Genomic DNA, 13,470 nt, shown 5'->3' on the forward strand with positions numbered 1-13,470 from the left:
GTCTCCCTCTCTCTCTGCCCCTCCCCCGTTCATGCTCTGTCTCTCTCTGTCCCAAAAATAAATAAATGTTGAAAAAAAAAATTAAAAAAAAAAAAAAAACTTAAAAAAAGTAATGATTTCACCCAACCCTCCTAGGATTCATGAAGAAAAGTGTGCACCAAGTACAGTGGGAGTAAGGGAGGAAGAGCCAGGGCACTGGAAGGACAGGCCGGTGTGGACTTGGACCGTGGTCAGCTCAGGGGCATGCAGCCTGTGCTTCCTCGACTGTGCAATGGGCTGGATACTACCCGTCAGCAGGCTTCCAGAAGACGAAGCTAAGCTGCATTTAGCACAGCCTCTCAATCCAGGAAGCGAAGAGGAACAAGGCCTGGAGAGGCTGGGGCCACAAACCACAGACACTCCGGTAAGAGAAGTCAAGGGCAAAATAAAACAAAGTAAGGGAGAGAGGAGGTGCAGGAGAAGGGGACAGCCTGACGGGGACAGCGCCAAGACGCCAGGACAGAAAGAGTCCCGCAGCCTTGGCATTTTCCCAGGGTCCCCGGCGGTGGCGTAAGCCAGGCAGCCTCCCACCCCCACGCCACAGGCGACCTTATTTTGCTAAAAACAAAAGCGTGTGTTGGTTTTTTTTTACTGGCTTTGCTGGCAGTTCCTTCCCTCCAAAGGAGTAAGACTCCAGAGGACTCTTGAGATCCCCGTGTGAGGAAATGGTAGGTTTTACTATGACTTGGTTCCATCAGGATCGAGGAGGACAGCGAGGAACGCAGTCTTGGAAAACGTGATCTCCCAAATTTCAGGAACCCAGAAGCCCCACATTTATAGAGTGAAGGGAAATTCAAACGCAAAAGTCGGAACCTGTAATTTCAAGTAATCCTGACCTGACCAGAAAAAAAAAAAAAAAAAAAAAAAAAAGGAGAAGAGAGGAGGGGAGGGAAGAGAAAGGGGGGAGGTGATAGGAGAGGAAGGAAGAGGGGGTGAGGAGGGGAGGGGAGAGAAAGGAGGAGGGGGTGGGGGAGGGGAGAGAAAAGAGGGGGAAGGGGGAGGAGGGAGAAAGGAAGAGGGGATGAGGAAGGGGGAGAGGAGAGAAAGGAGGAGGGGGAAGGGGGAGGAGGGGCTGGGAGGGAATATGGGATAGAGAGAAGGAAAGCACCAAGGGTCTTGAGAGAAGTACCACGAGCACTGATTTTCAAAGGACCCCTGGCAACATCAGGGAAAGGGCATGTAACCAGTAACAAAAAAGAGACTCACAAAACCAAAACCAAAGCATCAGGACACACGAAGAGGAAAATGAGCCGGTGTGTGTGGGGGTCACTGCCAAAGGCAACAGACACCTGCGGGAGGCCAAGCTCCTGAGCCACACTTGACCTCGGCTTTCACCCTGGAGCTCGCTGCCCCTCCCTCCTCTGAACCAGAAACCACCGCGGGCCGGGGGTGCTGCGGGCTGTGCAGCCCGGATCTAAGCCCGGACCCCGAGCACCGTTATTTCCTGCTTCCCGTCCTCATCAGCAAAGCGGTGTGAGCCGTCCCCTCCCTCAGCCTCCTGAACCGGGGAAATGAGATGCCCAGGTCTGGGCGGTGGGCACAGGGGTTTCTCACCAGCACCAGGCTGCCCTCCCACTCTGCCTGGAACCGGATACAAATATGGAATCAGAGCCCGCCAGTGGCCGGACCGCTTTTGTCTTTTTAGTCTCACTTACTAGGAAGGAGCAAATACTAGGGATTGGCAAAATATACCTTTTGGACACCGGGTGCCGTGCACGAGATGGCAGAGCAGGGCTCGTGGCTTTGGGTCCCGCTGGCAAACACAACATTATCACCCTGCTTTAGGAATCAAGTCTGGATGTATGTCAGTCACTTTCCTGCATATGAATAAGTTCCCTTTCACCTGAAGAAATTAATATTCCTACAAATATTTAGAAAAATTCCAAGACAGGGTGAGTACAAACATCCCACGCAATTATTTTTAACGTAACGCAGAATCATACATGTATTCAGCCCATTACCTTACTACTGCTTCTTTTATTAACTTTGAAAAATCCCAGAAATTTTTTCTTCTCTTTATCTGTCTCATCGTTGCCAAGCGATGATTTTCTAAAGGTTTCTGCGGAGAAAAGAAAAGTATCGTTATTATCAGTCTATGGAATGAGATGAAACACCACACTTTAAACATCTCGATAAATGAGTCCTCCACCCTTAAACTTTATTTTGGTTTTTATAGGACAAACCAGCAGCTATTTCTTTCAAAGCATTTTGAGGGGCGTCTCGGAGGCTCAGTCAGTTAATTGTCTGACTTCGGCTCAGGTCATGATCTCACAGTTCATGGGTTCGAGCCCCGCGTTGGGCTCTGTGCTGACAGCTGAGAGCCTGGAGCCTGCTTCGGATTCTGTGTCTCCCTCTCTCTCTCCGCCCCTCCCCTGCTTGTGCTCAGTCTCACAAAAATAAATAAATGGAAACAAATTTTTCATAAAAAAGAATTTCAGGCCACCTCAAAGCCTCCAAGTCCCATTTATGAAATCACTAAAGGTTCTCACAATTTTCAGTGAGTTGGGTGGCCTTTTCCTCTGGGTGGGATTGAACCCGGTGCATGAATGATAAAAACAAATCAATCAAGCAGTTCTAGGGTGGAACCGTCCACTAGAAAAATGAAGTAAATCACACACGCTGTTTTACATTCTCTAGAGGCTGCGTCAAAAACAACCAGGCGTGATGTTAATAATGTATTTGTTTAATCTAATATTTCTAAAATATTATCATGCCATTAGATAATTGAGAGAGAAATTATTAATGAAATTGTTTTTTGAGAGAGAGAGAGGGCAGGGTAGGGGCAGAGAGAGAGGGGGCCACAGGATCTGAAGAGGGCTCTGAGCTGACAGCCCAATGTGGGGCTCGAGCTCAGGAACCGCGAGATCATGACCTGAGCCAAAGTCAGACTGTTAACCCACTGAGCCACCCAGGCGCCCCATTAATGGGACGTTTTAAATTCATTTTGGTGGTGGGGCATGTGGGTGACTAAGTCGGTTAAGTGCCCAACTTTGGCTCAGATCATGATCTCACGGTTCGTGGGTTCAAGCTCCACGTTGGGCTCTGTGTTGACAGCTCAGAGCCTGGAGCCTGCCTCAGATTCTGTGTGTGTGTGTCTCTCTCTCTCTCCCCTCTCCTGCTCACACTCTGTCTCTTGCTCAAGAACAAACATACATAAAAAAATTTTTTTTAATTCATTTTGGTGCTGAGTGTGCGGGTCACAGCACACATCTCAGCTCAGACTGGCCACACTCCACGTGCCTAAGGGCCACACGTGACTGGTGACTAGGACGGGGCCATCTGTGTTAAACATCCTCTTTTGGAATTATGAGTGAGGTACAAACGCTCACTAAATAAAATAAATCAATAGCTTTCTGGCTTAAAAAAGGCCACTCGTTTCCAGAACATGGGCTGGCCGCGATGGTTTACCCAGGTGGTAGCTGACATAACCCTATGTGACCTGCCAGGATTCGTGTTTCCAGATCTGCTTTCTACGACCTCAACCCGAAGGTCTTCCTTCCCGATGACATTCTCCAGGAGCCCCCAGACGGGGACGTCGAAGCCCAGACTTGTCGGGCAGCTGACGGCATCATGGCGTCACTGAGGACTTGGGCCAGTTCCAGACCCCTGCCTCTGGGGTGGGGCCCAGCGCCCCGCATTCACTCCCCGCTAACCCCCGGTGCTTCTGCTGCCGGGCTGTGGTGGAGAACCAGCAGAACGGGGGTCAGGAGCGCCGAGGGCACACCGCTTTGCCACCCGACGCCAGGCCTCTGTCATGAACTCATCCGGTTCTTCTCTTCCAAGGCACCCAGAGATGCCAAGGGGGGGGGCATGGGGGTGTTCCTGAGGGACAGAAAGATGAACTTCCTGGCCCACTGCCAGCTGCTGGACAGCCCGACCGCCAATCCACGGGTAAGAAAATCTGGACTGGGATCACACAGTCTGCTGTCAGAACATCAACCCAAACAAGGTAAGCAGCAGGGAGCTTCTTTATCTGCTGGCCTAGAATTTCATCCTCCGATGAGAGCACACACACGAGAGCCGGTACGTTAGCAGCAAACGCGTGAACGCTAATGCTGCCTCCCCAGCAAAGTAAAACCCAAGCACCCTCATTCCTTAAATTCTTCTGGGAGCGGCAAAGGCCTGGGGTTTAGTGCCGAGGCCCAGGCCCTCGGTTACGTGCAGGCGACTCCAGCCAAGCCACTGGTGCCCTCCGATCCAGATCAGTGAGCGAGCGACTCCCATCGCGAGGCATGCATCCACACACACACACACACACACACACACGCGTGTGCACAGATTTCACGGCTGATCGCACTGAAACCCGCCGCGCCAGGCACCGAGCTACGAAGGCTGAGCTGTGCTACGATACAGGGTAAAACTACACCCAGGCGAACAGCAGTAGGCGTCGACAGGTGTATTTATAATCGATCGTGTGTCTAGCATTGAGGGCCACGTGAGGCCGAGGTAGTAAATGTGTGGTATCATAGAACTCGGCAGGCGAACGAGGGAACGTGTCACTGGCACACCGGGTATTACACCAACCACGGAAATGACAGACTGATCAGGAAACTGTCGCGCAATCAAGCCTCTTTTTTCTTTCCCTGAATAGCAGTAGAGGTTGGTCACCAAGTCCGCAAGACTGGATGGCCGAGGGGCGGCCCAGCCACCAGAGCTGCCCGCGGTGATCCGAGAGGCACTCTCTTGTGTGGCCGCAGGCGGTGGCTGTCTGGAGGCAGCAGGGCCCCCAGGCGGATGGCCTTAGGTGCGGGGGCGAGGGAGTGGCGACTCTGTACTGAGAGGCGCCTTCTGTGAGGCCTCTGGGCCCCGGCAGACAATGCAGGAGGGAGCCAGAGCCCTGGGTGTCCCTCCGTGTTTCCGTCAGCCCAAGTGTCGGCAGGTGGCCGCCACATGTCACAGCCAGCACCTGGCCATGGACACACAGCCCGGCTGGGAGAACACATACACTCTCTGGTTCCAAACACACAATTTGAGCCCGGAACCTGTTCTCGTCCGGTTTACGCTGATTTACTAGAAGTTAAACACGAATCAAAGTTTCAAGGAGGACGTGCTCAATCTGTAAGCGTGCACACAACTGCGCCGAAGCATTAACGGGATTCGGAGAACAACAGAGATGAACGGAGCGGCGCGGAGGGATGGAATGGGGCTGCAGGGGCCCTGAAATAACCAGCCTCATCCAAACCACTCACTCTTCCGGACGAGGAAAATGGAAGGTCAGGGCCGTTCAGCGGCCAGGGCACAGGCGCGAGCGAGTGAGTAAGCACGAGAGGAGACGTACGCCTGCATCCTGCAGAAGTGCGGCACGTCACGAGCCTGTGTGCACAGCGCCGATCGGAGCCGTGCTGACCTCCGTCTGCCTATTGCCCCAGATCAGACCCGGGTGAACTAAGGAAGCCTTCACAGACAGGAGGTTCCTGCCCCAAACAACGGCCATTCACTGTGCTTCTCGGGGGCGGATCCTTCTGTCGGCCGGACTTGTCTGCACGGTAGGACGGAGTAAACCTCAGCAGACAAGGAGTATGCAGGGTGGCCTGGGCCACCGCAGTGTCAGAGCCCACACCCACGGGCTGTGTTTCCAGACCAACACCAAGATCTGTTTCATTAAACTTTTGTACGTAAAAGACAAACACTCACCGGGACTTGAATGAACTTGGGTGTGTGTGTGTGTGTGTGTGAACAGTTCAAAGAGGTCACATAAATTCCAACATACAGGGGTGCCTGGGTGGCCCAGTCGGTTAAGCATCTGACTTCGGCTCAGGTCATGATCTCGTGGTTTATGGGTTCCAGCCCCCGCGTTGGACTCTGTGCTGGCAGCTCAGGGCCTGGAGCCTGCTTCCGATTCTGTGTCTCGCCCTCTCTCTGCCCCTGCTCTGCTTGTGTTCTCTCTCTCAAAAATAGATAAATAAAAACATTTAAATAAAATTCCAATGTGACTATATGTATCCATGTATACGTGTGCACGTACGTGTAAATATAGGTGTATGTGATCACACGTAAGGTTTACGATAAATGTCAGAAGAAGTCCAAAAGCCAGAATGATCGTGTATATACGCTTCTACAATAGAAAAGATTAGACTTCACGATCTACACTGCCCCAAATTCTGCAGCAGACAGGATGGACCTCGTGGGCACCGGTGGGCACGGGTGAAAAGGAAAACGGGGCATCTTCTGCAAGTGCTACTTCTGCTCTGCCCTGAAACTGTGTATTCCAGAAGGACCCAACTTCTGCAACGGCCTCCTTCACTGCGTAGCGGGTGGACCCACCGAGCGAACCCCCACACAAGGGACATTCTTCTCTTAGGCAACCAGGGTGTCAAGACGCCAAACCGAAGCCGCGTAGCATCGGACAGACACGCCCCCGGAGGCCCGGCGCGGCAAGCCTGCATTTCCTCAGCTCCTCTACGCCAGTGCACTTGCATGCATCGTCCTAGCCCAGAGCCATGCAAAGTCCAGCTGGGGTGGGAGCAGGCCTGCAGGTTCACTGTACCTTGACAGCTCAGGGAAGGCTCCGACTGAGTTTTGGTCAGAAGAACTGGAAAAAGCAGGCAAGGAGAAAGTGAGGGCAAGCCTCGCTGGTCTGCACCAGCCCCTGAGTACAGCCTCGGCCCCCTCCCCCTGCAGGCCCCGGGCGGGGGAGGGAAGGGGGGTGCTGTTTGCGCCCCTGCAGGAGAGGGGCCAAGTCCCCAGCCCCTGATCTCCTCCAGCCCGCAGCTGCCGGGCTGCTAAGAGCTCCCATGGAAGCAGGTGGCAGCAAAGCCTTCTGCTTCTCCAGGCTGCCAACCCCGGGAATTCCAGAAGAGTTGGGTCTCTGCCTAGCAAGGCCCCGCCTCCGGCCTTGGCCCCGCCTCCGGCCTTGGCCCCGCCTCCGGCCTTGGCCCTGCCCGCTCTGGAGCAGCTGCTGGCTGGGGAGGGGATGTAATGCAAGAGGGGCCTAGAGAGAGGGCTCCCCGCAGACATCTTCCGGAATGTCCTCCCTTCTTCCCAAATACTTGACTGCCAGTAGGGATAAAGGCGTTTGGCGGGGATGATAATCAAATACTGCACAGCCGGCATAGCACATGGCACCGTACGGTCCAGATGAAAGAGACACCGTGTCCCGGGCAGGGGCCGGTCACCCACCATGCCCGTGCCGGCTGTTACTCCTTTATTTTCTGGGGACGCTGCTGGGGTCCCATCAGATAGAGCTGATGACTGACCTAGAAGACAAACGCGTGTTTGTGCAAGCTTTTTGCTTTCACATATTTGCGGGGACAGTTTTTCTTTCTTTTCTTTCCTTTTCTCCTTTTTTTTTCTTGTCTTACCAAATGAAAGCTCTATTTCCAAAGAGGCACAGAAACCAAATTTAAACAGGGCTGATAGCGCCTGACAGACACGCCCACTATATCCAACCCTCGGAGCAGATGCTGGGAATAATCTCGTCCGAGTTTCTGAGAGATGCGGCATAAAACACAAGATGCATTGCTCTCAAATGTCAGAGCACTCTCTTTTTTTTTTTTTTTTTTTTTTTTTTTTGCAGGAATAAATAGTCTATGCATTTTATATGTGACTGAGCTAAAACCCTTCCTCGAATGGCAAATGAGACCTGGGGTCCAGAACCTGTGGGAGATTTGGCAGAGGAGAGAGATTCCATGATGATCACTGATTTTGCAATGACGTCAGTAATAAGAGAAACAGATTTTCCCGGAAGAATCTGAAGGACGCTAGAAAAACACGAAAAAACAGGATAGGTTTATACTTTAAAAACCCTACCCACTCGATACCTGTGGAATAAATATAAGGCAACAGATCAAATGAGCCTCATTAAAAGGCACTTATATGAAGTTCGTTTCAGTAAGTTCTAAAGTCAAGGGCTATGTATTTATGTTTTTTACTTGCTCATTCATTGATTTATTTTGGTCTGACAGCTGTTTCAATATGGTCAGCCCTTTGTGTCAATCAGGGAAATCTGCATACACACCTATCAGCCTCTGTGCCAACAGCGAGTGGTCTCGAGAGTGGCCACTCCCCCAGAGGCTCTGGGCTGTCAACGCTGAGGAAGCCCCACGTGGCCTTGTGGGTGGTTCTCGAGGACTGATCTCCTGAACTATAATTCATTCGGGCAGTTTTAGAAAAAGCTGAATTGTCAGCTGGTTCTGCCAATGAGCAATGTTTGAGACTTGGGGCAGGTACTGAAAAAGAAATCCGAGAGACACTGGTTCATGCAGGCTTTGTGAGTAGTTCTGGTCCAGGGCCTGTTTTTATTCACGTCAAGGAAGCTCGAGGGAGACAGGGAATGAGCAGGACAGGTTCAGGATGGGGGGAGACGCATCATTACAATCGAGGGGAACAGGAACAGACCAAATTTACTTTCTGCCCACTTCAACTCTGGACGAAGCTTGAGTGGCCTGAAAATCCAGGCACGGCGATTCCCGCCCGGGCTCTCCCCCAGCGGGCATCAAAGACGCAGGGCGGCCTCACCTCGTTTATTGTCCCACGCGTAGAGTTCCTTGATCCCCAGCTCGTTGAGGGACTTGGACAGCTCCAGCTCCTCCCCGGCGATGTTGTCCCTGAGGAGGACCACGTGCTCTGGGCTGACCTCACACTTTGCACAGATGACCGGGAGAATGTTCTGGAGCGGCACCTCGGGGCTCACACGCACCACGGCCTTTTGCGTTCGCAGGTAATTCACTACCAAGCGCACGGATTTCTGGAAGAACACACCGGACGAAAGTATTCTATAAGGGCGTGTTTGCACACGGCTCCAACCCCTATTGGTGTTCTAGAATGAGTACGGCAAGATCTGGGGCAGCCCGAGCCCTTCTCCCGAAACTGAGTGGGTCATGGGGGTAAATGGCAGACTCAGTAGTGAACAATATGCACCTGGAATAAACCACTGACCGTAGACTCGCTCACTAAGGAACAAACTGCTAACAACACAAGGGAATGGACATCGGGAGGGATCCTGATTAATAATTTAACACCTACGCCTAACTACCATCTTTCAAGGATCCCAACAGACCTGAACACAAGGCACTTGCACATACTGTCTACATGAAAATCGTTTGAAAGTATCACGAATAATTCAATTTCAAGAAAAATCCTAAAAAAAAAACCCAAGATATCAAATTTTTGTTCAAATAGCCAAAGACCCACATAAATATATTAATATCTCCATAAGTATATACGGTATGTATACATGTCTGTGTATATACATATTTTTGTGTATATATACTACATATACATATTTAAGCTGGAAATATATGAGGCATACAACAGACATATACGTGTAATAAACATATAATGAGAGCCATTATAATCAGGGAAAAAACCAATCGGTTTGACTACACTTGATTCTAAATGTCTACTGCTAAACGGACCCGTCAAAAAAATTTTAATATGCCAAAGGTTCATAAAGGCAACTTTTTCTTGGCCTTTACTGACTCGACATTGTCCGAACGCCCTGAAGAGTAGATCCACTAAGTGTGTGCTGAATAGTTAGTTGGATCCCATGCCCCTTTCCAGAGTATCGATGGCACCGATTATAATTTATTAACCACCCAAACGTAAAAACGTACAGAAGATGAACTGCTGGCCAAACTGCCATGTTTAAAAGCAGAAGAATTTAGTAGATATTCCAAGCACCTAAAAGCTTTCCAATGGCGCTAAAAGATTCACAGCAAAGCTTTATTAAGAAGTACCATAAGCAGCTGGAGTTCATTTTAACCAATAACCAAAAGCCTGAAATAAATCTGTGTATGAGATATTCCCCAAGTGCCTTGAGTACAAATTTCGGACGTCAGTTTCTCAAAAGGGAAAACTCCTGTTTTTCCTCTGTCTAGGAGAAGTTCAAATCTTCCCCGTATAGCCATAGCTTCCTTGGACTGAAAGACCTAGGATTTTCTAGAGCGGTTCTATCTAATTCAACATGGTAGCCACTGGATCCTTGTGGTTATTCCAATGTAAAAGAATTATACTTAAATACAATTAAGAGCTCAGTTTCTCAATCACACAAGTTGCATCGCACCTGCTTAATAACTAGCTACACGCGCCAGGGGCGGCCTCCTTGGAACATGCAGGGTTACAGACCATTCCCATCTGTGCAGAAAGTTCCAGTGGCTGGCTCTGGTCTAGACTGATTCCTCTTCTATAACATCCGAAGGAGCAAAGTTACGAAGCCCAGTTAGGGCCTCACTTTAACCCCGCGTTGTTAGTAGGCGTTCCAACAACAGCTGTCTGCAGGTGTTACTTAGATAAGAGGGGCCCCACCAGCCCCCTCCTCAACCCCTGGGCCACAGGTGTCTGCATATGTCCTCAGGTGACAAAGGGTCCGCTTGTCCTACTGACCTCAGGTGCTTTAGGTGGGCCAGGCTTAACCTTCTCTTCGGGAACTTTCTCTTTGAGAAACACAGTGTGCACATTCAGGGTCCCAACTAAAGTGTTTGGCTTAAAACTCAAAGGCTGTTGGGTTTCCGAAGACCGGATCTCCAGGGCATGGTGGGATGGATTCAGGTGGTTCTGAAGGCAAAGTTCAACCAGCAGGTCCATCATTGCATGGCTGCAAAAATGGAAACAAATCACATTAATTAGGGACGTTCGCACTCTCCCTTCGGTCAAGCTTGGGAAGGGCCAAACACACGAACCAGCAGGTGAATGTGCAGTCCTCTGGTCATGCTTATCAAGGGCAACGGCAGCTCGTGAATTCCTGACGCATGACTGTATTGGACGACACAGTCGTAACATCTGCAACACTAGTAAACAACAGAGCTGAAAGAGCGTCCAGTAGATCAAACCCGTAAGAGCGGGGGAAAGAGCTACACTTGTAGTTCAATCCGTGGATATGCTGAGTTGAATCCTAGGAGGTCAGTTAGCACAAGTGAGATCACTAAAAACTAGACTTTCAGTTATTCAAAATTATAATGTATCTTAAAAACTGAAGATTTTAAGTTGAAGATGATAGCTAAAAAAAAAAAAAAAAGCATGCCTTAAAAAAAAAAAAAAACAACTAAGAAAATGCCCTAGTTTGAATGTCCAAGATTTTCATAATGCCCCCCACCACAGGGGATTATCTACCATGGGAGAAGAATAACAGTGTGGATTCCTCCAAAGAATTTCATTTGCCTCTTTTATATCTGCTGGGCAGAATGCTTTTATATTTAAAGCCGACCTCTCTTTCCTGAAATTTCCCAAGCAATGGAGCATATACACCTTTCAAAAAGCATACGTCTTTCCTCTGATTTCTTTTTTAGTTTTTTAAGTGTTTATTTATTTTTGAGAGAGACAGAGGGAGACAGAGCGTGAGCCGGGGAGGGGGAGACAGAGAGGGAGACACAGAATCCAAAGCAGGCTTCAGACTCTGAGCTGTCAGTGCGGAGCCCGACGCGGGGCTCAAACTCACAAACCATGAGATCGTGACCTGAGCTGAAGTGGATGCTTAACCGACTGAGCCACCCAAGCTGTCCCCAAAACAACTTTTTAGAGCCATCTCCTCTGTGACAGTATTTGCTCCCACCTACTATCTAGGAAGTAATTAACAGCATGTGTGTGAATTGGGGGATACTCGGGGACACTGGTGTCACCCGAGTTCAGGAGACTCCTGGCCCCCTGGACTGTGATGGGGCATCTGTGGGGCTGATGAAGCACCCACCCTCACAAGTGCCCCAGCACACACAGCCACACCAGCTAATAACACTGTAAACTTGGATTCCTTCAGCTCCGGGGCAAAAATCATCTTTATTCTGACAGCGAGATTAATGCAATACAACAAAAAGGCTGCAAGATGTGAGGACATTCCACTGAAAACTTCCATATGCAGGGGCGCCTGGGGGGCTCAAGTCAATAGAGTGTCCGACTTCGGCTCAGGTCATGATCTCACGGCTGCTGGGTTTGAGTCCCGAGTCGGGCTCTGTGCTGACAGCTCAGAGCCTGGAGCCTGCTTTGGATTCTGTGTCTCCCTCTCTCTCTGCCCCTCCCCACTTGTGGTCTGTCTCTCTCTCTGAAAAATCAATAAAACATTAAAAAAAAAAGCCTCAGTACAGAAAGCAGACTTCTAACAATGCTAAAATGACCTCATGTTATTTGTTCCCATGCCCTGTGTATCCTTGATGGCACTTACACACTCCCCTTCTCAGTCACCCAGGCTGAGGGGTGGGGTCTCTAGGAAAAGGCAGATGGGCCTGGGACCCTGGTCCATCTGACACTCGCTCCTTTCCGGTCTCTGTCTCCACCCACAGTCTACTGGCACCAGGGTAAGCACACACAAATAAACCGCCAGACAAGTATTTGAATTAATCTTAGAATATAAACCAGAAAGAACACAAAAGCTAGTAATGTCACTTTTCTGTTCTTTTAATGCAATACTTGGTGACATATTTGAAACACTGAATTAGATGCTGTAAAAGGGAGCAGCCAGCTCTGGGACAGGGTGGCATTTTCCCCCATTACTGGGAGTAAGTAAGCACCCTGCCCTCACGCAAGCCGGTACTTAACCGGACGTGCTAGTATAGTCACGTACCCATTTTCCGCCTGAATAAAGAAGGGGGTGCCCAAGTCTCTGCCTTGCATGTCCAGTGACTTTCCCCCCAGAACTGACTGATCCATGCTGGCCTTCGCTATCTCACTTAACGCAGGTTGGGTTCCTTCCCACAGAGAGCTCCTCATGTTCAAGTTACGGGGATATTGTCAAGAACTGAGGGTGGAAGGCAGTTTCTCAACAAAATTTTGGGGGCGGGTGGGGGAGGAAGAAGCTCCAAAGCGGAAAATTCTATGTGCTGGAGGCCTGTCACCTCAAATTTACTATTAAATTGGGGGGAGGTGGGGCGCCCGGGTGGCTCAGTCGGTTGAGTCTCTGACTTGGGTTTGTTGAGTTCGAGCCCTGCGTCGGGCTCACTGCTGTCCGCGCGGAGCTCGCTTCAGATCCTGTCTCCCTCTCTCTCTGCCTCCCTCTCTCTAAAAAAAAAAAAAAAAAAAAAAAAAAACAAAAAACTGGGGGGAGGAGAAGGCAGCAAAGCAAAGCAAAACAAAACACTGTTAAGAGCATGATCATAAAACTCAACACCAGACGCCTGGCCGTCGTATGTGCTTAAATTTTACGAAGAACACAGAGGCCAATTACGAAGTCAACCTGTTCCAGCACACTGCACACTATCCTTTCCCAGTGGCAAGAGCCCAAGCCAAGACAGAGAGGCTCCCACAGGGATGTAAGGAGGTTTTGGGGTGACAGGAACTCAGGCTTTGATAGCTGTCTTGTTCTCCTTCAGGGCATCTGTATCGGTGACCCCCCAGAGGGACGCAGCTGACGAGGACTGAACCTGGGCTTCACTTAAGCAGCTGGACGTGCACCGGTACAAACACGAGGACTTGGGTTCGAAAGCATGACCTGATCCTACAACATCTCCTACAGGGTCTGCCGCTCAGTGTGACCCTTCCCCAGGCTCATTTAAAACACGACCTGGG

General features: G+C 50.2%; 1 protein-coding gene across 9 annotated transcripts in view; it reads right to left on the reverse strand.

The window, feature by feature from the left end:
* The window catches only part of COBL (cordon-bleu WH2 repeat protein), a 275,514-nt gene that overhangs the window by 147,216 nt on the left and 114,828 nt on the right, over window positions 1-13,470 (reverse strand). For 6 of the 9 annotated variants that reach the window (XM_045052139.1, XM_023250180.2, XM_045052146.1 and 3 more), the window contains exons 3-5: window positions 10,363-10,573; window positions 8,497-8,725; window positions 2,001-2,098 (exon numbers count right to left, since the gene is read on the reverse strand). In XM_045052139.1, coding sequence (XP_044908074.1) covers window positions 2,001-2,098; window positions 8,497-8,725; window positions 10,363-10,573 — 538 coding nt within the window. Of the gene's footprint in view, window positions 1-2,000; window positions 2,099-6,526; window positions 6,572-8,496; window positions 8,726-10,362; window positions 10,574-13,470 lie in introns of all 9 variants that reach the window. The other 3 variants (XM_045052143.1, XM_045052141.1, XM_045052142.1) reach the window with 1 other exon arrangement.

This window comes from Felis catus, chromosome A2 (genome assembly GCF_018350175.1).
Source record: "Felis catus isolate Fca126 chromosome A2, F.catus_Fca126_mat1.0, whole genome shotgun sequence".
Lineage (NCBI taxonomy): Eukaryota > Metazoa > Chordata > Mammalia > Carnivora > Felidae > Felis > Felis catus.